Source organism: Caenorhabditis elegans, chromosome V (genome assembly GCF_000002985.6).
Source record: "Caenorhabditis elegans chromosome V".
Classification (NCBI taxonomy): domain Eukaryota; kingdom Metazoa; phylum Nematoda; class Chromadorea; order Rhabditida; family Rhabditidae; genus Caenorhabditis; species Caenorhabditis elegans.
In genome coordinates this window covers 14,996,175-15,020,605 of record NC_003283.11, presented here as the reverse complement: position 1 = coordinate 15,020,605, position 24,431 = coordinate 14,996,175, and the positions used below count along the sequence as shown (strand labels likewise).

Below are 24,431 nucleotides of genomic sequence, written 5' to 3'. Positions count from 1 at the left end.
CAAGATTCGAATTATTTTGTAGAATTTCTACAAAATATTCAAAACCACGCCTGACTTACGGCGTTAGTTGATAAGATTCGCTAGAATACAAGTTTTCATTAGTCGTATAATTGTCCGACTCTCCGACAAGTCCGTCTTCTAATTTACAGTACCCCTGTTTTTGGAATTGTTTTCGATTCGGCAAGTGGCGGTGCCTGTCTCAATAATTGAGGCAGCTCCTTCACAATCTTGACTATATATAAAATTTTGCTAACAACGATTCTCATCATTTCTGTGAAAAATGGGACAATGGCTTTCTAGAGAGCCGGCTGACTATGCAGCACTCCATCGTTTTGAGTTTAAGGAGCTTCAATGGACAGAGAAACGGAAACTAACTGGAAGTATCAAGGCGAGTAAGTTCGGTGATTGGGAAGGATCACATTTTGGAGTTGAAGGATATGTGGAGCCTGGGCGTAGGCGAAGAATCGTATTTCCGACCAAAGATGATCATCTCGATGAATTGAAAAAATTGATTGAGGTGAGATAGTTTTTAGAACGGTTTTTAGGTTTTTTTTATTTGACATGCATTTTCTCAGACTTTACTAGTTAGATATACATATATATAAAACACCTCAAAACTCGATCTTTATTCCAGAGCCGCGCAGGGAGCCGTCCATTTGCGAATTCCGAAGAGGAAGACTTGCTTCGCCTAAAGTACAATCGTACCGTAAGAGCTCTCTCCAGAAAATCATTTGTGCTCCGAAATCGCATGACATATCTTCTCGAAGCACGAGCGGCTGGAATTCCCATTAAAGATAACATTATGGTAACTACTTTCTGAAATTTCCATACTTTTAATCTTAATTTTTCAGTTTTTAAAGCTTGTCATAAATTCTCTGTCCACCGAATTCGAAGAATTTTTCACCGACTCTTGCTACGCTGTCGATAAACATGTTCAACAACGCAAAAAGTACGCTTTGGACGCATTCGATTCACTGAAAGATCTGGAAAAAGAGGTTGACAGAGATGAAAAAAGTGATGCTAAAGATTTCGAAGAAGCCACAGACAAAGCCGAGATTGTAATTCAACAAATCGAAGAGCTTTTCAATCAATACAACCGTACATGGAAAAGCGTCTTATTGGATATGAAACCAAAAAGAATTGATACAACTCTATGGTGTGGTGAAGTTTCTCTTGATGTTCCAGGGATTCCACACAGACCACCTGTCTTTCTAGTTGTGGCTGAACATCATCTAGAAGAGAGAAAAAGGCCAACAAAATCTTCGAAGACGGCTCCAGTGAAGAATGAAGATGTAGAAACTGTTCCAAGTTCACTGGCTGGTACCTCCCGTACGCCCATTGCGATTTTTGTGGAAGCGGATCCGGAAACGACATATTTTTAATTGCTTTGCTTGCATTTTTATTCTGCCTAACTATGATTTTTTGTCTTCTTAAAATGCGTCATGAAATCCAAAATTTGTCGGATATAAAAAAATTTCCCTATTACACTCACTTTTTCGCGCACCCATTTTAAGCACTGGCACATTTCGATGAATAAATTCCACAAAAAATTATAATTTGTTATATTGTAAGGTTATTTAGGATATTTCAGCTCTAATCGGACATGGATAAAATCTAAAGTTTTTGGTACGTAAAAACTGAAACTCGACTATTTAAAAAAATATATAGAAACGTTTGGATGCACCAAAAAAGTGAAGCTATAAAAATTCTCAACGTATGCGAAATCCTTAATATTCACAGCGTTTCTTGTTCTGAAACCTAGGGTGTGTGAAAAAATTTAAACAAAAAAAATCATTCATCTTTAACACCTTCACTTACTTTATTAGCGAGTTTGAGGATGTGTATTCCAAATAACCGGAGCCTCCTTTAACAAAAGCTATTTGTAGATAATTTCAGCTAAAGTTTCAATTTTCGTTTACTACATTTTGATATTTGCTTTTCGATAACTCTATCACCAAAAAATAACATCTTTAAGTATCGAATAATCTCCCGAGATACTGTAGCCCAGCCCTTATTCGCCACGCAAATTGCAATGTTCTAGAACATTATTGGTACGGTTGTTAATTGTTGACAACTTACAAAGAAAGAAATCGTATAGCGACCTAGAAAAACAGGAATAATTTTTTGTTTTTTGGCACAAAAATACATTCTAAAGTTGAAAACATATTGCCTTCAAATACAGGAAACAATACGATCTCCGAAAAGAGGAAATGGGGATTTATAAAATACAAAAGAAGATATAAAACATCACTTTTGCAACGTTTATCAAATTATTTCAAGATTTTGGAACATCGCTCTAGTTCTCACATCACAACGTCATACGAAAATCTTGCCTCAAATGTATTTTTAAACTATTAAAAACAAATTTTAACTCTTAGAAATTGTGAAATTTCACAACTGAAAATTTATGTATGTATATACCAACATAGTTTAAATATGACTTATTTTCAAGTTTACTTAGTCTACAAAGAACTCACTTTTCAATTTCCAAACAAAGTCTTTGTGACAAATCAAAGAGCCGACAAAACTTCGAAAAATTCGGAAGCTTTTGGTTTTTCGTTTGTTTTTTTCTGGTTCAATTTCACATCATACACCTCGATTATTCGTTTACCAGCCGCTGACCGCGTCTACGGCGCGGCCAACGACGGCAACATTTGAAATGTTTGACACAATCATTCAAAAATGTCTTATGAAAAAATAATGAAACTTTCACATCTTCCCAAATGTTCCCGACTCTAAGCAAGAAACTATCAAAATATCTTGACATTATCCTCACCAATTCCCAAGCCAATACATTTTCAAAAACTTAAAACGCAATTTTCCACCAAACTCCAATAATCCTACAATAATCCTACAGCACCCCAACAGTACCACTACAGTACCTTGACATTATCCCCCACCCACTCCCAACCCAATACCTCTTCTGTAGACAAAAACCCAATTTTTCCCAAACTACAGTAACCCTACCGTATACCTACAGTACTCCTACAGTACTACTACAGTACCTTGACATTATCCCTCACCAACTCTTAACTCAATATCTCTTCCAACTACATAAAAGAGAGTTGAAACATCTAGGATCAAACTACAAACTACAAACGGACGGAAGGACACGCGCTTTATATATAGTAAATTGATTATTTACATCACTAAAATATGTTTTATATTTCTGGAAAATGATGTATTGTTCCAGATGATCATCCCAATCAATTTTTCCTGTATTTATAGTATTTTTCCTCTCGATTTTCCAATCATTCTTTTTATTTCACGCAAAATTCATTGTACCCTTTGTTCGTGATTTTTATCTTTTCTTTTTCAAGGAGAAACCATTCAATGAGAACAGGTTTACAAGTTAGGTTTCGTGAAACAGATAGAAATTTATCTCCAAAAAATTAGAGAAAAACGTTCAGTTTAGAAGATTTTTTGTGTTTATTTATTTTCGTTTCTCTTTTTTTCGAGGCGTTTTCCGGGCGAGTAGGAGTCCCCCATAAAACGCCTCCCCCTCTGTCATCCTACATTTTCCTGTTTCCCACGTGTTCTCGACATGCCATTTGCCAACAAATTAGTTTCCATTGTGTCAATAAATAATTGATCCATCAAATCCGTCGTTTTCTCTATTTCTCCAAACTCTCTCTCTTAAAACAAACATGACTCTGAAGGTAAACACACTGTTTTCTTTTTGACTCATTCTTTCCCCTTTTCGTTTTGGGATTGATTCGTTCACAGTTCTCATCACTTTTGTCAGAGGTTTTTTTTTGTGTTTTGTGTCATTTTTAATTTTGTGGCTACAAGTTAGAAATAGGCGGACCTTTTTCTTGAAAAAACACATTTGAGGAACAGTTCCAAAGCCTAGACATCACCCCAAAAATTGTTTCTTCACATATTTTGCTGTTTTTTTTTTAAATTCAAGTTTTGATGAGTTATTTTCTCTTAATTTTTTTTAAATCAAGAAAACATTTTTTTGTGAAAAAGTCAATCTGAAAATTCTCATGTTAGTGCACTTTTTCGTTATTTTATAAACCCACCAAATTGCTTGAAATGTGGATTTTAGATAATCTGATAAATTTCTTCAAAAGAACTCGAGTTGCTCTCGCAATCAGGCTCGAAAATTCTAATTAAAAGGTCTTCACTGCTGCTAAATATTTTTCAAAAATAACCTACGTGTCATTTGGAACCAAATTAGAAGACTAATTGTGAGTCAAAAAACCTTTCAAATTCTCTACTGTAATTCCCTCAATTAATGCCCTTTTTTCAGTTTTTCAACCTGAATTCATACACAAAAAAGTGTCCCAATTCTCGAAAACAAAAGATGCAAAAACAAGAAAGTTGTGTGGTTGAGGAGGTTCCACTGTACACAAAAACAATACAATTCTCATTCTTTTTTCCTTTTTTTCCCAATGCCCCTGGCTTTTTCTACTCTCTGAAAAGGCGTGAGAACGGGATAATATTATAACAGACGGTCTTAGTATAAAGGTATAAAGAGGCGCCTAATAACAGGCGGGACGTTGAATAAGAAGAAGGTGAGAAGATATGGTTTTTCGTCTATTTCTCTGCCACCCTCTTATCTTTTCCCTGTCTATTTATCCTGTCTTTAGTTGTCTAAAAGTCTACGGGAGACCTTGAGAAAATTGAGGCAGCAAATGTTTCATGTTTCATTTAAAATTCATGAGAATAAATATATTGGACATTATTTTTCATTTGTCACGTCTCCAGCTTTTTGGTCCGTATCCGTTTTTTTTGTTGGTCATTCGAGCATTTCGGTGTTCTGATTTTGTTTGGCTTCCTTTTTAATCTTATAATGTAAAAAAGTAGGAAAAAACAACAAAATGCAAAACATTATTAAAAATAAATTAATTAATAATTTTCACTCCCAAATTTGGCTACAAAATCCGATCAATCCCTTCAAAAAGAAAGTGATTTTTTTGTAAAAAACGCGTCACAGATTTTCAATTGTTTTCAATAATGTGTATGTTACTAAGGTAAGAGATTCCTACTTTCAACCAACAATATCCTGTTTCAGTTTTTTAAATAAATATTCATAACTTCCGCCAATTTTTTTTCAACTGGAGAATGCGAGCAAATGTTTCAAAATTTACTGCTCGTACTCCGCTTTATGCCGAAATTGTCCAATTCAAATTTACGCAAAAATTAAAAAAAAAAATCTCGAAAAATCGAATTTAAACAAAATTCAATTTTAGGCGAATATTTTGAAAAAAAGTCAACATATTTTAAGATGTTTGAGACCTTATCGTTTTTTTTTTCAAATTTTAAGTCTTCCAATTTCCAAGAGAACTCCAATTGTTTTCCTGATAAACATACTGATAAGTAATTTCTCGAAGTAAACAAGTCTGTTGATTTATTTTCTATTGAGCGAAATTTTCCAATTAGAAAACCTGAAGTTTTTTTTTTCAATTTTTAATTTAGAAATTTCCAATTCCTTATGTGAAAATAATTTCAATAATAATTGAAACATCAATTATGAAAAATCATAGATCAAATTTTAATTTTTATTATCCATATACATATCTATAACTCCATAAAACTTCCAAATTTTTCTCTTAAAAAATAAAGTAAAAATCGTTTTTTTTTTTTCACAATTTTCGTCCACTATCCATTACGTAATTAGCCACTTTGCAAGAAGCCAGCTTGGTCACTAGAAAGTGTCATCATCCATCAAATCTTACGCCGTCTCTTGTATCTTTTCTTCAAGGTTAGCAAGCGACGTAGACTTTTTAAATGGAAACATTATTTTATCTTAAAGTTTAACTGACCAGATGCTTGACTATTAAACAAATTATTTGTCTCAAATAAGCTCGAATAACTACAATTAGTATATAGTTTTCAAATTTAGAACCACTTTTAATATTGTTATTTCTCCAAAACGGGAAACGCTGTTCGGCAATTTTAAATTGAATTTTTTTCAAAGAATATAATTGACATTTTATTAATTCAGTTGAGTAAGTTTACAAGATATCCTTTTTCGTTTTCCGTTCCGAATTCTCACATATTTCATTTAATCGTCTATAGCTGTAGAAACAAACAAAATGTAGAAAAAATGTTTTTTGGCATCTTGATAAATAATTTGAGCCTAATAGAATATAGGAAAACATTCAAGCTCTACTTTCTCAGTTGAAAAAAACCAAAGTCACCCAATATACAAACTGTCAAAGTAAGGCTGGTGCAATCTCATCCTTTTATAAATCTTTGTTTTAATTTAAATAAATTCAATAATCTCATTTAATTTTTGTCCTCCCCCTTTGCCCTTATTCTTCCCTATTTTATTTTCAAAAAACGTGTTACCAAATTTTCAAGTGCTGGCCAATTGAAATTTCAATCATTTCTACGTTTTCCTACTCAATCGGAACACTTTTCAATACTCGACAATGGTGAAGCTTTTCAGAGAGAAAAAGGACATGGGTTCTCCGAAAATTCAGAACTTCAAACGTCAAACGGTTCTTCATAAAGGGCAGAGGTATGTCTATTAATATTAAGATTTATTTCAAGCTAAAAATAATTTCAGAACTCGTCTTCCAGCCACGTATATTGCTCCAGAGGATGTCTCAATTTGGGATATCATCCGGCCAAATCTCGGAAAAGACTTCTCTCGGTTCACGGTGCCAGTGTTCATGAATGAACCTCTCAGCTTCCTTCAAAGACTTTCTGAAAATGTGCAATACAATTATTTGCTCGAAAAAGCGGCAAAATGTTCAGATGATATGGAGAGAATTGAGGTTTGTTCAAGCCTCTCGTCCGGTTTTTCCAGATTTTTCCATTGTTTGCTTTCTTTCTTTTTGAATAATTTTTCTGGCAGTTTTATGAGTTTCGTTTTTTTTTTAATTGGAAAAAACTGAAGCATCAAATGAAATTATCAAATTCCGCTCACAAAACCGGATTTACGTTTGCTAACTCTATAAATGTGCTAATTCCGTGTAAACATGTGGAATGTCTTAGAATTTTTCATTTTTAGTATGTTGCCGCATTTGCATTGGCGACTGTCTCAGCAAATCACAAGCGACTCTCCAAACCGTTCAATCCATTGCTTCTGGAAACTTTCGAGCTTGAGAGGTGAGTCACAACTTTCTGTAGCACTTTGCCAGCTGTCGAAGGTGGTGCCCAAATAGTGGTGTTACTCTGAACTTGTCCAACTTATACTTTGCATTTTCCAGAAACGGTGTTCGCTTCCTGGCCGAACAAGTTTCCCATCATCCACCAATATCGGCTGTCTATGCAGAATCCGACGAATTTACGGTCGAGGTGAGTAAATTGACCAACCGGTCCTCCCCTTCCCTCATTACGTTGGCGAGTGAAAGTTGCAACGAAAGCTTAAGTGTGTTATGTTATGCTTCATCGTCCTTTTTTATAGGGTACAGTTGAACCGACACTTGGATTCTGGATGACCAAATTGCTTGCCAATCCACATGCACATCTCAAGTTGACTTTTAAAAAGTGAGTTGGAGCAAGGGGTTTCATGATGGGCTCTTTTTGCTGCTCGGAACAGCGGTCTCGTGGTGTAGTGGTTATCACATCTGTCTAACACACAGAAGGTCGGTGGTTCGAGCCCGCCCGAGATCAGTCTTCCTTTTTGTTAAATTGAAAGAATAGATCTTAATCTGAAATTTTTTAGAACCGGAGAGACGTACTCGTGGTCAGCCCCCAAATGCGCCATCTATAATGTGATAATGGGGAAGATGTACATGAACTTTGTAAGTTTCAATCAGATAAAATAAAACATAAAACACATAGAACAATTTCAGACGAGTCACATGAAAATCGAATCATCCGGTACTTACGACGCAGTGTTCTCATTCGACAACAAAGGATACTACAACCATAAGGGAGGTGATGTACACGTGGAAGGACACATTTTCGAAGGAAAGAATAAGATCAAAGCATTGTACGGAAATTGGACACTTTTCCTGGCATCCTGTGATAATGAAGACTTCAAACATCATCGGAAGGAGTATCTTCGAATGTTTAATGAAACAGTTTCGGAAAAGGATCAGGGTCCTGTGGTACCGGGATCCAAGATTCTTTGGGTTTCGAATCAGATTCCGAAGCTCTTCGATGATCAGTTCCACTTTACCAACTTCACACTTTCTCTCAATGAAATGTATCCTGGAATGAGTGACACTGTTGCTCCAACTGATAGTCGTCGTCGTAAGGATATGAAAGCATTGGAAGATGGGAAAAATGATGAAGCTGAAGAGTTTAAACATAAGTATGAAGAGGAGCAACGGGAGAGAAGAACCACTAAGACTGGTGATGTTCCCATGTGAGTTTAATAAAAGTTTAAGGATCGAGATTCTCATTTTCTTGTTTAATTCAAGAGCTAACGATATTTTTTATAAATAAACTGACGGTATTTTTGAATTTAAAAATAGCTAGACATAACCAGATTCTGAAACATGTGTTTCGTAATAACAAGAAGTAAGTTTATCGGCTTTCTAAAAAATTTTTAAGTCTAATTCTAACTAGTACATACTTTCAGGTGGTTTGCCAAAAACGACGAAGGTCACTGGGCGTACAAGGGTGGCTACTGGGATCGTGACTACTCCAATTGTCTGGAACTTTTCGAGTCTCTGGAAAATAGCTCGACAAACTCATCGAACTCATCAATTTCTTCAGTCGATTGAGCCATCAGAATTTATTTGAATTTTCGAGTCATAATATGGGTATCTCATCATCCTATGTCATTTTGTCCACCGTCGTTTCATGAATGAAGTTCTGATTTTTATGTTGATTTTTTCTGCATTCTGAAATGTTCATTTGAAAAAATGTTTCAAAAACCGGAAATTGGAAAACGCCAAAAAGAGTAATGAACACCCTCCGAAATTCTTAGAAAGGGGCCCTCTCTTCTCTTCGGTAATAGGTTTTTGAAGACGAGATGCTCAAGAAGAGGTTGCCGTTTAAATTGTTTTTCTCCAGTTTCACCTTCTTTGGCTCTTATTCACTCGTCCATCTTCTTTACTATGAAACACAGAATTTGGTTTATTCTTCTTTTACTTGCAACTTTCTTCGAAAAAAATCAGTCGATTGATTTGGGAGGAAGCCGTAAAGTTCAAAAGCCAAAGGAGGATCCAAAAAGAGAAGATGTGAATATTGCTGTCGTGTATCAGGTGAATATTATTCCTCGAGTCTTAATGTAAAGTGCCTTGCAATGTGGTCTGCAAAATTAAAAATAAAAAAATTATGAAAATTTTTCAGAAAATTTGTCAAAAATATTTCATGTCACAAATGACAGTTTTTCCGTAATGAATCAAAATTTTAAAAATTGCAACTCGCAAAGAACACTATTTTCGAAAAAAAAGAGAATTTGAATCTACCGCTACAAAAATTCCCGCCAAATTTTCCACTGCATAATTTTCCACAAAGTTTTGGAAAACGTATTAGTTGAGAGAATAAAGTAGAAAAAAGATTAAACTTGGAAATTGCGTATCAAGAATTCAAATTCCCAAGTAAGTCCCGCCCAGTTAACGGTATTCTCAGAGTTTATGGCAAATTTAATACCTGGGAAGAGGCGGATGAGGCTCACACCTCACTTTGTGAAATATCTAATGTAACTAGCCCACATTTTGACATCAATAAAAAATTTCCAGCATTACGCTGGCCGCTCGAAATCCTACGACAAAGCTTTTAAGGAAGTTATTCGAAAAATCAATGACGCCACTGCAGTATCGTACGTTCTTTTTATTATCTTTCAACCTCACAAATTTCATATTTTAGAAGTCTCCGACGCCTTGCTACACGATACAACTTCCAAGCAGTCGACTGTATTCTTCCGACTGGAACATTTTTTGTCAAAGAAGTTCTAGATTGTCTTTGCAATAATGTCACCTCAAATAACGTAGCTCTTATCATTTTTGTAACAGCGTCAGAGACATATGACTCAACTACCGCTGCTGAGCAATATTTCTTGACTGCAGCAAGTTATACGGGAATTCCAATAATTGCTTGGAACGCTGACAACGCTGGATTCACATTTGAAAATGATTTGGGTCCGTATAGAATTATTCAAATGGCTCCGCCAATTGAGCATCAGGCTAGGTAAATCGGAAAGTCTGGAAATACTCAGAACTCAGAGAATTTCAGAGCAATGCTTGCACTTCTTAGACGATACAACTGGCCAAAATTTGGGGTGGTTACATCTGAAATGGCTGGAAATGATCGTTTTGTGACTGCGATTCGAGAAGAGCTGGAATTATTTTCCAATAAATCTACAAAGTTGTAATAGTTCACTGTAACTTTTCAATGGTTTTTTTTTTCAGATTCGAAATGATTCACTTTTCTCATATGAACACAAAAAATGATACCGACGTTGACTTAAAGTTGGCAGATGTGAAGAAAAATCAAGCGAAAATTATTTTATTGTACGCAAATGCGGCTCAAGCAGGGACAATTTTTTCGGTAATTCAAGATTATTGATTATAGTTACAAACTTATTTCCAGCACGCTGAAAAAATGGATATGATCGGAGAAAAATATCTGTGGATCGGCACTCAATCAGTGAAAGGCACACAAACTACGGTGAAAGCTCCGGCTCAGGCTGGAATGCTTTGTGTCAATTTTCATACAGGCAGGAATTGTTTAGACTTAGACTTAGACTTAGACTTAGACTTAGATTTAGACTTAGACTTAGACTTAGACTTTTGCTTAATCTTAGGCTTAGGCTTAAGCTTAGGCTCCACCTAATCTTTTCACGATTTAAAGATAATCCATCAAATTACCAATTTCAGTATCCAATGCAATGTTTGCTCCGCGTGATGACATCCTCCCTCTTATCATTCAACTTGCACCAAAACTTTTTGGAGCCGCTTTGCTTCAACTACGACCCAACGAAATGTTCTCGTTGAAATCGAATGTATCGTGCAAAAGTGAAGATGGTGATCCATATTGGGACAATGGGAAATATATTTATGAGTGAGATTTGATAATATGAAACTATGAACTAAGAAAAATTGGTTAAAAATTAAATTTCAGACACATGAAAGCAGCATTTGTAAAGGGAAATCCATTCCACGTGGATGACGGTCATGACTCGTTTTTCTACACTTTTGAGAAAACCGGACGGTTGAGAAACTCGATTCTTCAAATCTCAAATTTGAGAACTAATTCGAAAGGTGAAAAAACTTGGGAAAAAGTAGGAATTTTCACAAATAACGAGTTGAAAATGGCGGATGTTCAATGGCCGGGCGAAAAGGCCAATCCACCTCAGGGAGCAGCTGACAAGTTTCACGTGAAAGTGGTCACTCTGCATGAACCACCATTCATCGCTGTATCTGATGTTGATCCTGACACACAGAAATGTCCAGGAAATCAGGTTATTTATTACTTACTGGCTTACTCCTGCCATGTCTTTCGCCCTGGAAGAACGTGAATCGCGCTGAACTCCTACTACTAATACCGTAAAATCTAAGCTACACAATTTCAGGGATCCATCTGTGATTGGGGAGATGTCGAGTATACTGATGGCGCTGGCGTTAAGAAGTGAGTTATCTCTCAACTTTTCCGCTCTCAAATGATTATTCCTCAGAAATCGAACACTTTTAAAATGTTGTTCTGGATATTGTGTAGATCTTCTCAACAAACTTGCAAATGATATTGGATTCACTTACACTTTATACAAAGTACGAGACGAGAAATGGGGACTGAAGACTGAAAATGGATGGAATGGGCTTATAGCTGATTTGATGCACAATAAGGCAGATATGTGTGTTACTTCATTGAAGGTTTCTGAAGATTATTGTGATACATTAATAATATTTAGATTTCCAGTTAAACTCGGAACGAGCACGAGATATTGACTTTTCCCTTCCATTTTTGGATACTGGAATTTCAATAATTGTAAAAATTCGAAGCGGAGTTCTATCTCCAACTGCTTTTCTAGAACCTTTTGAGTATTCAACATGGGTTATTATTCTATTTGTTTGCATCCACGTGGCAGCAATCTCGATATTTTTATTCGAATGGGTGTCACCATACTCATTCAATATGCAAAAATATCCCCCGCCAGGTATAATTTTCCGTTTCTCAGATTTTAGACAACTTACGTGACTAGGCGTGAGATTCCTGATGTAGAAAGCTGAAGCCTATTCCCTGAAAAATCAATTTCAGAGCATAAATTCTCATTATTTCGATCATATTGGCTCGTGTGGGCGACATTGTTCAGTGCAAGTGTATCCACAGGTTTTTTTTTTCAAAATTGCAAGAAGCCAAGATAAGGACGGAGTTTCACATTATATACCAATTTTGGCACCATATATCTATGTTGCCTTGGCGAGAAAAGTAACGAACTGAATATTTTTAGTTGTTTTAAAAATTTTGAATTTAAAAGTAAATAACTCCCAAAAATGTTTTTAATATTTAGATTTTATTTTTCCTTTTCACTCACCCTCCTCACACAATATCAGCAGCAGCGGTTACATATTACCGTAATTTTTATGACGCGACAGTACAATTCCGAGTCTCGACACGATTAAAAATTAGGAGATTCCGTACCCAATTTCTATTTCGATGTTTTCTATCGATAGTTGCAGAGATTTGCTCTCTTTTCCTGATTTGTGACAGGCAAACTATACATTTTTGGAAGAAAATCGTGCAAAATACTTGCGAGTACTGTAGCTACGAAGTTATGATCGTTACGAGACCGGGCCACGTACCTAAAACTGTAAAATTCCCCTTTTTTCAGATGTTCCCAAATCTACAGTATCCCGATTGATGGCTCTCGTTTGGGCAGCTTTTGGTCTAACTTTTTTGGCAGTTTACACGGCTAACTTGGCGGCATTTATGATCACACGTGTTCAATATTATGATTTGAGTGGAATACATGATCCTATGGTAAGTAGAGACAATTAACATACAAGTAGAAACATCTTTTAGTTAAACTTCCCACATGATCAAAAACCACCATTTCGATTTGGTACAGTTGATGGTGGTAACACTCATGAGACTATGAAACGGAATTGGCACAAGTTTGTTTTTTTTATTGAATAGTGTCTGAAATTCAAGTTCTGATGATTTCAGAATGCACGAATACGTGAAGCATAACAAATATTTCCGAATGAACATTTCCGCGGGAATAGAAGCTGTCAAAAATGAGTAATAATTTATGTTTGAACGTCTTTTTTAGATCCAATATCATTTTCAGAGAACTCGATGCTTTTATCTATGACGCTGTGGTGCTTGACTACTGGGCTGGAAAAGATGCAAATTGTGCATTGATGACAGTTGGTAAATGGGCAAGTATGACAGGTTACGGTATTGGATTTCCAAAGAACTCACCGCACACTTCTCTAGTCAATCATTACATGCTGCAGTATCAGCAGAAAGGTTTGTGATCTGAAAAAACTCAAACATTTTATGAAAGTTCAAATTTTGTTCAAAATCGAAAATTCTCAAAAACATTAATTCTAAGAAAATCCTAAACAGCCACTATGTGGGAGGAGCCTATTTTGAAATGTTTCATATCGGTCTTTTCTCTACTTCGACGTGTTATACATTCACCCAAATATATTCCTTGCTACAAAAAATCCTGCCTTTCTTTTCTGAGAGCATCCAGAACAATTTTTCCACATTCTAAGTTTAAAACCCAATTCAAATTTGCGTTTTTCAGGTGACTTGGAACGTCTTCAAAACTTCTGGCTCACCGGAGCATGTACACCAGACAGTCACAGTCAAACCCAGTCAGCACCGCTTGGAATCGAGAATTTTCTATCGGCATTTGTGCTGTTAGCCGGTGGAATCGTAAGCATTTGAAAATAAGCCTTAAATTTGGTTCTTAAAAATTTCAGATCGTCAGCGTCATTGTTCTTGGATTTGAGCACATTTATTGCATGCACCTTCGGAAGCCTCTACAAAAGATTGATCCGAATGGTTGGTGTGGAATTATCAGTATGGTAAGTGATTTATTAATTTAAAAAATCATTTTTTCTTTATTTCCAGGCTATGGGAAAATCTTTGACATTCACGGAAGCTGTTGATCGAGTTCAAGAATGGAGGTCGAGGACACAATCGTTGGCGAGTACGAATTCTCCGCAATTAAAACGACGACGATCTGCGAATTTGTGAGTGTTAGGAAATTCCATATTTAAAAACAAAAAGAAACAACTTCAGAAGACCAACTGAAGAACCATTCAATCAAGATCTGAACCCGCCAAGAAGAAGCCCCCGTTTTTTGCAAGTCGAAACCAATCTTTGAGCTCGTGATTTCCAGATAAAACATTTCATGATATTAATATTATAAATTAGAATTCGAGATACACGAAAAAAGAGGAAACCGTCGAGTTTTGCATAAAATCATGTAAATTATATGATACCGGAATGCAGTTAAAACTATTTGGAACTAGTTGAGATAAATAGGAAATACATAAGAACCAGTGCGGGGAACCGTAAAAATGGGGATAAAATGTGCTTTGGGTTTGGGAAATTATTGGCAGTATTCGTGGCCTTCGTCGTAACCATCATCGTAACGCGCAGCATTTTCGTAGTCATATTCATTCTCGTCGTTCTCGCTCTCATCCGGCGAGTACTCATCGTTGCTCATTTCGATATCCATATTGATCATTCTTGCCGGAACGAAGTATCTTCCTTGGGCGTTCGGGCGAATTTGACGAATACTTTCGTACTGGACCTTCTCTTTCTTTGCGGCTGGTACTGGAGCGGTCGACATGGGCGATCCTGAAGATCCAGTGGTGTTGGAAGGGACCATCTCGGCAGATCCGTTGGCTGCGTCCGATATGGCAACTGGAACTGAAGCACGAGTTCGGCGGATTTCCTCAATACGCTGTTGCTGTTCCTCAATTGGCGCACAATAAGTTCTGAAATCAAATGATTTATTGTGAATTTCTCGATTATCTTTCTTTTAGCTTACATGACGAGTTCAGCAACCCACGTTGGCACAGTACACTTTCGATTGTAAAGTTCAAAGCTGACGACCTTAATTTGAATTTTCTCTAAAATCGACACGACAATATCGATGAAAACTATTTTGTTTTCCTTGTGTGCCGACTTTTCAATTCCATGGAGCATCCTCGGGAAAGCTTCCACGTTGGACGGGAGTCCGTAGAAAATATACTGTAAATATGTTGATTGCTTTCTAATTACTGATTTTTAGAGGTTATACCGAGTCCGCGAGTGGCAAATCAACTTCATCAAATGCATTGTAGCTGCAAACTGCGAGTCCATTGCGATGGAACTTTGTCTTTTCTTGAATCCCACCATCGGGCATTTCTGTCAGAAACATAGACGATTCCATTCTCTGCTTGTTCAGCGTCAGCTTAATCTTGCGAGAATCGTCGTGCTCACAGAGGATAATCGTTGTCTCTAGAAAAGAACTAGATTTTTAATTTTAAAAAATGGTTTAAATACCTTTTCGTCCAATATAATCGCGAATCGCATCGAATTTTTGTTGAACGGACGAATTATCGGCTTCCGCCATCTTGTGAACTTCCATCTGGAGTCCAGAATCAAAAGTGTCGCTGTTCTGCGACATACTTCCCGTCTATTAATCTGTAAAACTGCAAAATAAATAAAGTATTCGAAAAATCATCAAAAATGATTATTTAAAATAGGTCATATAAGATATTGAAAGATAAATTGAATGAAGCTGTAACCATAGGATTCAAAACAAGAAATATGAAACACGAATTCAAAAAACATTGTATGTTACAAAAAAAAACAAAATACAAAAAGTTTAAAACCAGTAAAATTAAGAATCGTGTGAATGGGACGGAAAGAAACAAATAAATCAGCACAAAGATGGGGAAAATAATTTTTGAGAAGTTGGAAGAAAAATACATATTTAAACAGGAACAGCTGATGTTGCAGTTGCAACAGCTGCAGTTGTTCTCGATTGTCGATCCGCCAGGTATTTTTGGTAAAGATCGCGGAACCACGTGGGCGCTCGTGTTTTGTTGCATTCGAGAAACTGAAAAATTATCATGATTGTTTGAATCTTTCGATTTTGAGAAAGAAAAAGAACCTTTAAATATTCGCGAACGAGGCGAAAGTCCTTATTCTGGTCGATAATCATGTATAACTTCAGTTTCACTCCAATAATCGAAGCGAGGTTCTGCAACTCCGTCTCCATAATTGTTTGAAAATATAGTGGATGCGGAGAATCAAACATAACGATAGTGTCGACGGCGCCTCGGTGAACAGCGCGAATTGATCTCCAGTCGATCACAAGCACATCGAGATTACCCGTGCGAAACTCAAAGTTTCGTTTTTCCACATCTTCTTCGGAGTCGCATCTGCAAAAAAATAAATATGGAATAAAAAGGACACTATTTAGAATTGAACATACGTTGTAATTTTATGAATATTATAACGAAGGTTCACAGCTAAAGTTTGCATTTTCAGCCTCAGGTACATCATCACACGAATACATGTTTCCGTCGTTCGTGTTATGACGAGAATGCGTTCACGGCGGGGTTCTGAGAAAAATTTTATACCGAGTTTATAGTTCATATCAACTCACTGTCTCTCCGTCCAGATCTACCGTTATCTGCCGCTCTTGCATCTCTTTCTTTTTTGATCAACATGGTTAGTATCTTCAGTTTTTGTGTTGATTCGGTCAAATATTGCTGAAAGAATGAAAGATTAATTCAAAATTTAGACTCAGTAGTTACCGAGACAATTGCGGGACTTATATTATTATTCTCAAGTGTGCTCTCCTGGGTCGGAAGTAGACTAGCAATTTCACTGATAGGACGTACCAACTTGCATTCGATATTGGAAAATACATCACGAACTCTGGAAACATTCTAAGAATAGCACAAATTTTGCGAATATTGCTCGAACCTCGGATTATCAGCTTCAATGAGCACAGGTCTTTCCATTTTACCTTTGCAAAACTCGAGTGTTTCGGTTAACGAGGCAACTGAACTTGAGAAATGATACGCGAAGATGAATCGTGTCAAAGAACTTTCAAAAGTTTGAGCGAGACGTCCGAGTGAGTCGGCAAACTCACTGTTCCCCTTCAACTTCTCGGCATTATTAATGATAACAAAACGTAGAACAGATATAAAATCATCCAACTGTTCCATTTCATTCTTCAGCTTATCGATATACTCTTTGATTTTTTTGAATGAACCAATGAAAACTCTAGATCTATTCGATGTCATGAATTCATTTGACAGCTCAGTTGTGTCTAGATTTGTTATATGTGTATTTGGACGAGTGGAATTAGAACTTCTTCTCTTGTTGAGTAGGCCTCTCATTACAGATTTCGAGCGTTTACCGTCTGTAGTTATAATAATGCATCGCGGAAACGGTTTCTGAAATTAGAATCAGTTATCACTTCCACTAGCTTGGCTAACCCTATGCGAACGAAATCTGTCGATGGAGTGCAAGATGGGTTGTCCGTAGTAAAACTCGTGATTTGGGCCTGAATGAATGCAAAACAAATGTTCGCCGTTGTGAAAACGCCCGAGACTGCAATATAAAGCATCTTGCAATGTTCTCCATGGACTGTAGCCTCGGCGGCCACTGAAAATATGAATGTATTTTCAGAATTAACGACGGGATCGAATGACCTGATTGAAAACTTCATCAGCTTCCTCGTTATTTGCAGCGACCCGGTTTCAGACGATCTCACATACGCTACTTCTTCAAAGTATTAATTTCGATGGTATCTTTAGTATGATATTTCAAACCTTCTCTTGAAGCTGCCGGTCCCCACTCTGGGTTATGCGCTCGAGCCTGGAAAACATGAAATAATTGCAGTCATTCATTAATCTCAACTTCTTTGACCGAAAAACATGATCTCCTTGCATTGCCCAATCCATCAAGATCAAAAGCATTCACGACACCTGAAATGAATAAAATAAATATCCCATTTAGCTCATCAAAAATTGTCACCCATGCTACATATGCCGATTCCATTGGAGTTATCCATTTCTTTGATACTTATCTAAATACTTCCATTCAAATCCTGTTATTTAAACCCGTGCGCGATATCTGAACAACTCCGGAGTGTTTTTCAATGCTCGACTCGCTCCAGCAATCGATAAACAGAATGGGAATCGGTTTCGCTGCGTTCAAAACATCGGCCGGAATATTCTGGTTTCTGAGACAACGAAACGTGAAACATCTATCAAGTTTTCAACCTTTTTTCGAAGCCATGATTAGTATCATAATTTAAAACCTGTTTTTTTGCTTGACGTTTTTGCATATTTCAATCAAAACCACCTTTCATATCGCTTTGATTTTCAATTTTAGAACAAAGCCCCGCCTACAATTGCCTGATTTCGTTCTACGCGAGCTGTTTGCTTGCGAATCGATAAAGTGTCGGTTGTGTGGCAAGTGCGCTCCACTGTGCAGGTCTCGCAGCGATTGCCATTTTCCACCGTAGTTCCCTCCAATGTCTTCTCCATTTTCGTAATTTTTTGGTTCGCCCAAATTTTTTTTCGTCATTTTTTGCCTGAAATGTTCGTTTCTTCTCAATTTTTCTTGGATTTTAAGAGTAGATTTGAGAATAGTGGATGATTCTAGTCGATTCAGATCGACTGGAGCGTGATTTAAATCCATGACTCTAAGTGAAATGGGATAATTCTCAATCTTACTCGGCTCTCCCACGGCTGAGGTATGTATTTTTCGTAATTTCGCTTTTCGTTTTTGTTAAATAATCGATTTTTGTAGTATGGGACGTCCAGAGTTCAATCGTGGCGGCGGCGGCGGAGGTAAACTGAATTTCAGGATTTTTTCGTATTATAAATATTATTTTTCAGGTTTCCGAGGTGGACGCGGTGGAGACCGTGGTGGTAGCAGAGGTGGATTTGGAGGCGGTGGTCGTGGAGGATATGGCGGAGGTGATCGTGGCAGTTTCGGTGGAGGTGATCGCGGAGGCTTCAGAGGAGGACGCGGAGGTGGAGACCGCGGTGGTTTCCGTGGAGGAAGAGGCGGTGGTGATCGGTTTGTGTTTTATAATTCTGTTCGCCATCAAAACGATAATTTTTCAGAGGTGGTTTTGGTGGCCGTGGATCACCAAGAGGAGGATTCGGAGGACGTGGATCTCCAAGAGGCGGAAGAGGATCACCACGTGGTGGACGCGGAGGAGCCGGTGGAATGCGAGGAGGAAAGACTGTCGTTGTCGAACCACATCGTCTCGGTGGAGTATTCATCGTGAAAGGAAAGGAAGATGCTCTTGCCACAAAGAACATGGTTGTGGGAGAGTCCGTGTACGGAGAGAAGAGAGTGTCCGTCGATGACGGAGCTGGCTCAATCGAGTACCGTGTGTGGAATCCATTCCGTTCTAAGCTCGCTGCTTCCATCATGGGAGGATTGGAGAACACTCACATCAAGCCAGGAACCAAACTTCTCTATCTCGGAGCTGCTTCTGGAACTACTGTTTCCCATTGTTCTGACGTCGTTGGACCAGAAGGAATCGTTTATGCTGTTGAGTTCTCTCACAGATCTGGACGTGACCTTTTGGGAGTTGCCAAGAAGAGACCAAACGTTGTCCCAATTGTCGAAGATGCCAGACATCCACACAAGTACCGCATGCTTGTCGGTAAGTATTAAATTTAAGCATTTTTGTGTTTAATATTTATATTACAGGAATGGTCGATGTCATCTTTTCTGATGTTGCTCAGCCAGATCAAGCTCGTATTGTTGCTCTCAATGCCCAAAACTTCCTTCGCAACGGTGGACATGCCGTCATCTCTATCAAAGCTAATTGCATTGACAGTACTGCTGAGCCCGAGGCTGTATTTGCTGGTGAAGTCAACAAGCTGAAGGAGGAGAAGTTCAAGCCACTTGAGCAGGTAACCCTGGAGCCGTATGAGAGAGACCACGCTGTCGTGGTTGCTGTCTACCGCCCAGTCAAGGGAAAGAAGGTCTGATCTCCAAAATCATCGTTACATTTTTTTGTTTTGTTATTTTGTTACATGTATACCTCCATCTTGATCGTTAACACTTGTTTTACTTGTTTCCCAATAAAATGTTGTTGATGCTGTCATGTTAGGGATGTTTTACTTTTATCTTTACTTGGTTCTCAACCTTGCCGATATTTCTATTCTACTTTAATTGTAACCTTTATTTTGTTCTTTGTTTAATATATTATTACAGGGTAATGACGTCTACCGTGCAATCGGTTCAGACCTTCGGGCGCAAGAAGACTGCCACCGCTGTCGCTCACTGCAAAAAGGGACAAGGACTTATCAAGGTCAACGGTCGCCCACTTGAGTTCTTGGAGCCACAGATCCTGCGCATCAAGCTTCAGGTTTTTGTTCCGACATTAAATTCCAACTAACTTGTATTTTTCAGGAGCCACTTCTCCTCGTCGGAAAGGAACGCTTCCAGGATGTCGACATCAGAATCCGTGTTAGCGGTGGAGGACACGTTGCCCAGATCTACGCTGTCCGTCAAGCCCTTGCCAAGGCTCTCGTTGCCTACTACCACAAGTACGTTGACGAGCAGAGCAAGAGAGAATTGAAGAACATCTTCGCCGCTTACGACAAGTCCCTTTTGGTTGCTGACCCAAGACGCCGTGAGTCCAAGAAGTTCGGTGGACCAGGAGCCCGCGCTCGCTACCAGAAGTCTTACCGTTAAATTCTTTTTGTTGCACAATAAAATTGTTATTGAAAAAAAAGATTTATGAGATCGAATTTAAAAAGATTTAGAAAGTGAAGCTGAGCAAAAGCATATCAAGGACAAAAATGAATAGTATTCCGGCGATGAGGTCCAATCTTGAGTGTTTAGTTTTTCTCGTGTAGGCAACTTCGAATTGTTGTATTGGTTTAGAGCTTAAAATTCAATCTTATTCTGGTATGGTATAGAAACACTCACCAAATGCACTCAGTTTGAACTTCGCTGATTCCCGTTCCGTTTATTGTACACGTTGATCTCTTCTGCCGAGCACGACTACATCGAAAATCACAACATGAGTTGAACATTTCACATGACGAATAGTCTGCCTGAAATATTGGCAGAATTTTTTCAGGATGAGCTAAACATTTCAAACCTTTGATATGCATTCCTGCGTGTAGACTTTTAAGGATGCTTCAGTGTTTGATACTAAACATGGAATCAGGCAGGCTGGAATAATGATGGCAGTTATTCGCATTATAAAATATCTGAAATTAAGATATGCTCCTTCTGCTAGACTGGATATAAATTGAGAAAGTAAATCTACAGAGAGATTGCAGTGGAGTCAATGTTTGAGCAGAGTTCAGCATACAACAATCGCTAATTTGACAGTTTTCTCTGCTTCTTTCAATTGTGAACTAGTATTGAGCTAGATTGAAAAACCAATTAATCAATTTTTCAGGAACTGCAATCAAACACAACACTGATATGCGGAAAAAGATTGAATACTTTGTTCACAGTTTGTTTTGAACATACGAAAACAGACAAATGACATTGACCCAGAAGAAATCAGAAATTTAGAGAAAATGAGTGGGTAACTGTTAACGAAAATTCGAACGAAAAATTTGAGAGAAAGGCAAAGCTGATGTGGGTGTGTTTATCAGTTTTGCTAGTTATAAGACTAAAGTATTTTTATTATTTATTATCTCGATAGGAATAGTTGTCAAATAATAAAAACAATATATATCATTTTATTGATAAACGGAAATGAATTTTGACCTCGATGATTAACGATAAACTGAAAACAAACAAAAAGTAATCATGTGAACTTTAAAGTTTTTCAACGTTTGAATGGAAAGTAGTAGAAGAATGGAGGTGCATGACCTTCCCCTTCGAAAATGGACGTCTTCAAATGCGATGGGGTCAGTTTTAGACTGTCTCTTCCTTCTCCTTCTATTTCAAGGTTACACAATGGACAGCAGATGCTTCGTCTTTTTTCTATGCCCACTGCACCTGCTTTTACTATTTATTGATAGAACATATATATTTTTTATTTATTTATAAATACTCAACAAAACAGAACGGTAGTGTATAGAAAACAAATCAAACTGTTTAAATTAACAATAATAAATTTTTCAGAATATAAATTTTCAGAGGAAACGTGGAAGATCCGAAAAGAATTATTATCCAGACGCAAAATTTTGCTAAAAAAATACGGTGTGCGGTCCTGACACGGAAATTTCGTCAACTGCAAAAGGGTGTGTGCCTTTAAGGAGTACTGTAATTCTCAACGTTTCGGTTCTGTAAGACATTTATGTTTCCTTAAAATTTTGAAATTGTTCAATTGAAACAAACGGAAATCGCATAAAATGTCATGGATTAAAAACCAAAATATAAAATTTGAAATTTTGACAGTACAGTGATCCTTAAAGGCGCACGCAATTTTGCACTTGATAAATATTTTTGTGTCGAAACCAGGTATCGTACTTCTCGATTTGGAAACATATTGTTCGTAGTGAAAAAGGGTTGCGCAGGTTTAGGTGATACATAAATTGCGATTTGAAATACTTGCGCTCTGAAAAAGTTCTGAAAAAAACGAAATTTTCAAATTCATAGTTGCTATCTGTAAGTTACTTTTTTTAACTGAAGAAAACACTTTAAAAATAATTTATTTTATTTCTGTGCAGTTCACTTCATTTTCGGATCTTCCATCTTACTTCCAGCAGTTGGTGGCAACTTTTCGGACGCTTCATTTGATCTTTTCGATGTATCCGAATCATCATTGTCATTCCAGTGCTTGTACATGAAGTATCCTTGTCCAATGATTGCCAGAAAAGCGATGACGCAAGCAATGATAAGTCCGATGACAATTGCATTCATGCCAGATGATTCTTCAGTCTTGAATTGAAAGAAGCCCGCCGAGCATTCTTTACGTGAGTGTGAAGCGCGGGACTTTGATTCCAGTATTAACAGGTCACGACTTCTGAAATAAATTTCAAATAATCATTCAATTAGTTTCAACTTACGAGGTGACTTCCGTGTAAGCTGCAGATGGGAAATTGTCATTCTCAAACTGCACATCTTCCTGGAATAAATTATTGTTAGGAGTATCTATGCAAGCCTACGGAATTTTTCGTTTTTTTCTTTTTTACTTTTACTTTTTCTTGTGTTATTTGTATAATACAATTTCAAAAATCGAGTTAAATAACTTCGCTTCAAGACCGGGTGCTTATTCTTGGAGAAAACCTCGAAGTCGGCTTTGTGTCGATTTACGAAGCTTGCGTACTCCCCGAGGAGAATGATTGAATGTTTTTGCATTGACAAAAGAGAAGAGTTGAAATATAAGCAACTAGTAAAACATAGCAAAAACCTATTCCTCGTGGATTACAGAAACCCCGTAAATCGACACATGGCGATTCTGACACGGTCATTCTTGAATCTTCATGTGTCTTTAAAAATAGCTGCAACCCAAGATGTACTCTATAAAATATCAATAAAAATCCTCACGTCTTTTCCATTCAAAGCCAGCAACTTCGGCATTAGGATTCTCTGGAGCTTCCCATTGTTCTTGAAAATAATGGCAGGACCGTCTGGATTCAGGATTTGTTCGACTTGTGGTAGAAGATCAAACGTTTCCAAATCGGTACCATCGACTTCTAGTCCGCTCTCGATTCGACGAACTTGTTTCAATTTGTTGCGCACCTTATCCACTGAAAATGACAATCGTTTTCATGATGTTATAGGCAATTGTTAATTTTTGAAAACTTTAAAGGCACACGCTGATTTTATGAGTGTGACTCTTCGTAAGCCAAATGCCAAAAATTTGTGCATTTGTAGACGCCTTGCTTTCACAATATTGAATGAGAAATTGCCACAATCCTTTAATCCATTTCAGTCAGATAGGCAGCCACGTCATCCTTCGTGCCTGCCTGCCCACCTCTCCGCATGTGAGCCATTCCGACCGAATAATTACCAAGAGGTAGGTACGATACAGGTGATCGTATGCAGGCTAGACACTTATAACCCTGGAAACTTACTCTCACTGTCTTTCCCTGTGATGATCAGCTTCTTGCCTTCAATGGTCAAACAGTCGTCCGGCAATGTGGCAATATCATCCGGAACACACTTGTTCTCATTGTCTCCATTGACTGACGGAACAAAAAAACTTGCAACAAGTAATAGTTTTATCAATTGAGCCAGGTTCATCTGCATGTTATTGTTGATTCGGACGACAATTCTAATGTGAATATCGATGAAGATTGGTAATGATTTGAAATTGGAAACAACGGTGAATTTAATTCATATCCGTGAAAAAAAACCGTTAATTGTTTTTCTTTGAATATTATTTGAACACGTTTTTTGGAAAATTTTATTATTTAATAATGTTTAAATTTGTTTTTAAATACGTTTTTTAATAAATAGAAAAGAGCAGTGGAGTTTATCGTTTTTTTTTTCAGGTTTCAGCTATCTTGGCAAATATTTCAAATCATCAGAACATTTGTTTTTGAGATATCTCGGTGTTATCTTCGAGATTTGTTTTACTTCACAAAATTTGGATATTGTTTAAAACTAATTAGAGAATAGCCATTTTACAAGAATAATTAAATAAATGGAAAAGAAATAAAATT

General features: G+C 37.2%; 9 protein-coding genes and 3 non-coding genes across 17 annotated transcripts; 7 read left to right on the top strand and 5 right to left on the bottom strand.

The window, feature by feature from the left end:
- The first annotated feature begins 276 nt into the window (after positions 1-276).
- eakr-1 (SPX domain-containing protein) lies at positions 277-1,549 on the top strand. The gene is made up of 3 exons (NM_074295.4): positions 277-517; positions 635-805; positions 852-1,549. Exons 1-3 carry the CDS (start codon positions 281-283, stop codon positions 1,380-1,382), a joined length of 939 nt encoding a protein of 312 aa, NP_506696.1. The 5' UTR covers positions 277-280; the 3' UTR covers positions 1,383-1,549.
- A 4,798-nt stretch (positions 1,550-6,347) lies between these two features.
- Positions 6,348-8,736, top strand: obr-2 (the record flags this gene model as incomplete). Of its 3 annotated transcripts, none has more annotated exons than NM_074294.6 (8): positions 6,348-6,472; positions 6,521-6,731; positions 6,968-7,065; positions 7,167-7,254; positions 7,364-7,446; positions 7,625-7,703; positions 7,755-8,272; positions 8,489-8,736. In NM_074294.6, 8 exons carry the CDS (start codon positions 6,384-6,386, stop codon positions 8,631-8,633), a joined length of 1,311 nt encoding a protein of 436 aa, NP_506695.2. The 3 variants fall into 3 exon arrangements, with proteins under 3 accessions (NP_506695.2, NP_001122917.1, NP_001256642.1); NM_001129445.5 differs by having other exon boundaries at positions 6,414-6,472; positions 8,489-8,633; NM_001269713.3 differs by lacking the exons at positions 6,348-6,472; positions 6,521-6,731; positions 6,968-7,065; positions 7,167-7,254 and having other exon boundaries at positions 7,394-7,446; positions 8,489-8,633.
- F14H8.10 lies at positions 7,494-7,587 on the bottom strand. Its single transcript, NR_070018.1, has one exon. It is a non-coding gene; the product is annotated as an Unclassified non-coding RNA F14H8.10 (non-coding RNA).
- On the top strand, positions 7,500-7,572 carry F14H8.t1. Its single transcript has one exon. It is a non-coding gene; the product is annotated as a tRNA-Val (tRNA).
- A 209-nt stretch (positions 8,737-8,945) lies between the features above and the next one.
- Positions 8,946-14,265, top strand: nmr-2 (the record flags this gene model as incomplete). Of its 2 annotated transcripts, NM_001269711.3 has the most annotated exons (20): positions 8,946-9,116; positions 9,597-9,676; positions 9,724-10,044; positions 10,090-10,221; positions 10,266-10,404; positions 10,447-10,573; positions 10,734-10,917; positions 10,978-11,317; positions 11,429-11,484; positions 11,531-11,726; positions 11,773-12,010; positions 12,112-12,183; positions 12,686-12,834; positions 12,877-12,968; positions 13,021-13,095; positions 13,145-13,326; positions 13,610-13,740; positions 13,788-13,892; positions 13,939-14,060; positions 14,110-14,265. In NM_001269711.3, the coding sequence occupies 20 exons, from the start codon at positions 8,970-8,972 to the stop codon at positions 14,192-14,194; spliced, it is 2,973 nt and encodes a 990-aa protein (NP_001256640.1). The 2 variants fall into 2 exon arrangements, with proteins under 2 accessions (NP_001256640.1, NP_001256641.1); NM_001269712.1 differs by lacking the exons at positions 8,946-9,116; positions 9,597-9,676; positions 9,724-10,044; ... (4 more) ...; positions 10,978-11,317; positions 11,429-11,484 and having other exon boundaries at positions 11,688-11,726; positions 14,110-14,194.
- Positions 14,206-15,506, bottom strand: hrde-2. The gene is made up of 4 exons (NM_074292.6): positions 15,364-15,506; positions 15,119-15,318; positions 14,867-15,069; positions 14,206-14,813 (listed from the first exon to the last, which is right to left on the bottom strand). The coding sequence occupies exons 1-4, from the start codon at positions 15,485-15,487 to the stop codon at positions 14,423-14,425; spliced, it is 918 nt and encodes a 305-aa protein (NP_506693.1). The 5' UTR covers positions 15,488-15,506; the 3' UTR covers positions 14,206-14,422.
- Positions 15,507-15,538: 32 nt separating this feature from the next.
- Positions 15,539-18,063, bottom strand: mut-15 (MUTator; the record flags this gene model as incomplete). Of its 2 annotated transcripts, NM_001269709.2 has the most annotated exons (11): positions 15,539-15,922; positions 15,977-16,247; positions 16,301-16,430; positions 16,475-16,580; positions 16,626-16,749; positions 16,798-17,273; positions 17,316-17,484; positions 17,532-17,604; positions 17,652-17,697; positions 17,740-17,807; positions 17,857-18,063. In NM_001269709.2, the coding sequence occupies 11 exons, from the start codon at positions 17,891-17,893 to the stop codon at positions 15,797-15,799; spliced, it is 1,626 nt and encodes a 541-aa protein (NP_001256638.1). The 2 variants fall into 2 exon arrangements, with proteins under 2 accessions (NP_001256638.1, NP_001256639.1); NM_001269710.3 differs by lacking the exons at positions 17,652-17,697; positions 17,740-17,807; positions 17,857-18,063 and having other exon boundaries at positions 15,797-15,922; positions 17,532-17,548.
- Positions 18,064-18,496: 433 nt separating this feature from the next.
- Positions 18,497-19,953, top strand: fib-1 (rRNA 2'-O-methyltransferase fibrillarin). Its single transcript, NM_074290.8, has 5 exons — positions 18,497-18,580; positions 18,637-18,677; positions 18,726-18,909; positions 18,957-19,507; positions 19,555-19,953. The coding sequence occupies exons 2-5, from the start codon at positions 18,638-18,640 to the stop codon at positions 19,836-19,838; spliced, it is 1,059 nt and encodes a 352-aa protein (NP_506691.1). The 5' UTR covers positions 18,497-18,580; position 18,637; the 3' UTR covers positions 19,839-19,953.
- Positions 19,954-20,064: 111 nt separating this feature from the next.
- On the top strand, positions 20,065-20,588 carry rps-16 (Small ribosomal subunit protein uS9). Its single transcript, NM_001392664.1, has 2 exons — positions 20,065-20,218; positions 20,263-20,588. Exons 1-2 carry the CDS (start codon positions 20,069-20,071, stop codon positions 20,545-20,547), a joined length of 435 nt encoding a protein of 144 aa, NP_001379167.1. The 5' UTR covers positions 20,065-20,068; the 3' UTR covers positions 20,548-20,588.
- Positions 20,577-21,071, bottom strand: T01C3.11 (the record flags this gene model as incomplete). 2 transcript variants are annotated; one of them, NM_001269707.2, is made up of 3 exons in its annotated part: positions 20,577-20,741; positions 20,785-20,912; positions 20,960-21,071. In NM_001269707.2, the coding sequence occupies 3 exons, from the start codon at positions 21,059-21,061 to the stop codon at positions 20,615-20,617; spliced, it is 357 nt and encodes a 118-aa protein (NP_001256636.1). The 2 variants fall into 2 exon arrangements, with proteins under 2 accessions (NP_001256636.1, NP_001256637.1); NM_001269708.1 differs by lacking the exon at positions 20,960-21,071 and having other exon boundaries at positions 20,615-20,741; positions 20,785-20,891.
- Positions 21,072-21,647: 576 nt separating this feature from the next.
- Positions 21,648-21,791, top strand: T01C3.13. The gene has a single exon (NR_070017.1). It is a non-coding gene; the product is annotated as an Unclassified non-coding RNA T01C3.13 (non-coding RNA).
- Positions 21,792-22,455: 664 nt separating this feature from the next.
- On the bottom strand, positions 22,456-24,070 carry irld-14 (Receptor L-domain domain-containing protein). Its single transcript, NM_074288.4, has 4 exons — positions 23,841-24,070; positions 23,311-23,513; positions 22,830-22,888; positions 22,456-22,786 (listed from the first exon to the last, which is right to left on the bottom strand). The coding sequence occupies exons 1-4, from the start codon at positions 24,013-24,015 to the stop codon at positions 22,492-22,494; spliced, it is 732 nt and encodes a 243-aa protein (NP_506689.2). The 5' UTR covers positions 24,016-24,070; the 3' UTR covers positions 22,456-22,491.
- Between the last annotated feature and the right edge of the window lie 361 nt (positions 24,071-24,431).

Bases quoted from the DNA above. Each gene is read 5' to 3' on its own strand.
- fib-1 (NM_074290.8), top strand. From the start codon at position 18,638: ATGGGACGTCCAGAGTTCAATCGTGGCGGCGGCGGCGGAG. The intron at 18,678-18,725 runs GTAAACTGAATT...ATTATTTTTCAG, and splicing joins TCGTGGCGGCGGCGGCGGAG to GTTTCCGAGGTGGACGCGGT. The intron at 18,910-18,956 runs GTTTGTGTTTTA...ATAATTTTTCAG, and splicing joins GGAAGAGGCGGTGGTGATCG to AGGTGGTTTTGGTGGCCGTG.
- rps-16 (NM_001392664.1), top strand. From the start codon at position 20,069: ATGACGTCTACCGTGCAATCGGTTCAGACCTTCGGGCGCAAGAAGACT. The intron at 20,219-20,262 runs GTTTTTGTTCCG...TGTATTTTTCAG, and splicing joins TCCTGCGCATCAAGCTTCAG to GAGCCACTTCTCCTCGTCGG.
- eakr-1 (NM_074295.4), top strand. From the start codon at position 281: ATGGGACAATGGCTTTCTAGAGAGCCGGCTGACTATGCAGCACTCCAT. The intron at 518-634 runs GTGAGATAGTTT...TCTTTATTCCAG, and splicing joins AATTGAAAAAATTGATTGAG to AGCCGCGCAGGGAGCCGTCC. The intron at 806-851 runs GTAACTACTTTC...TTAATTTTTCAG, and splicing joins CCATTAAAGATAACATTATG to TTTTTAAAGCTTGTCATAAA.
- hrde-2 (NM_074292.6), bottom strand. From the start codon at position 15,487: ATGTCGCAGAACAGCGACACTTTTGATTCTGGACTCCAGATGGAAGTT. The intron at 15,319-15,363 runs GTATTTAAACCA...GTTCTTTTCTAG, and splicing joins CGATTATATTGGACGAAAAG to AGACAACGATTATCCTCTGT. The intron at 15,070-15,118 runs GTATAACCTCTA...ACATATTTACAG, and splicing joins ATTTGCCACTCGCGGACTCG to TATATTTTCTACGGACTCCC.
- irld-14 (NM_074288.4), bottom strand. From the start codon at position 24,015: ATGCAGATGAACCTGGCTCAATTGATAAAACTATTACTTGTTGCAAGT. The intron at 23,514-23,840 runs GTAAGTTTCCAG...TGTCATTTTCAG, and splicing joins CACAGGGAAAGACAGTGAGA to TGGATAAGGTGCGCAACAAA. The intron at 22,787-22,829 runs GTAAGTTGAAAC...AATTTATTTCAG, and splicing joins GCTTACACGGAAGTCACCTC to AAGTCGTGACCTGTTAATAC.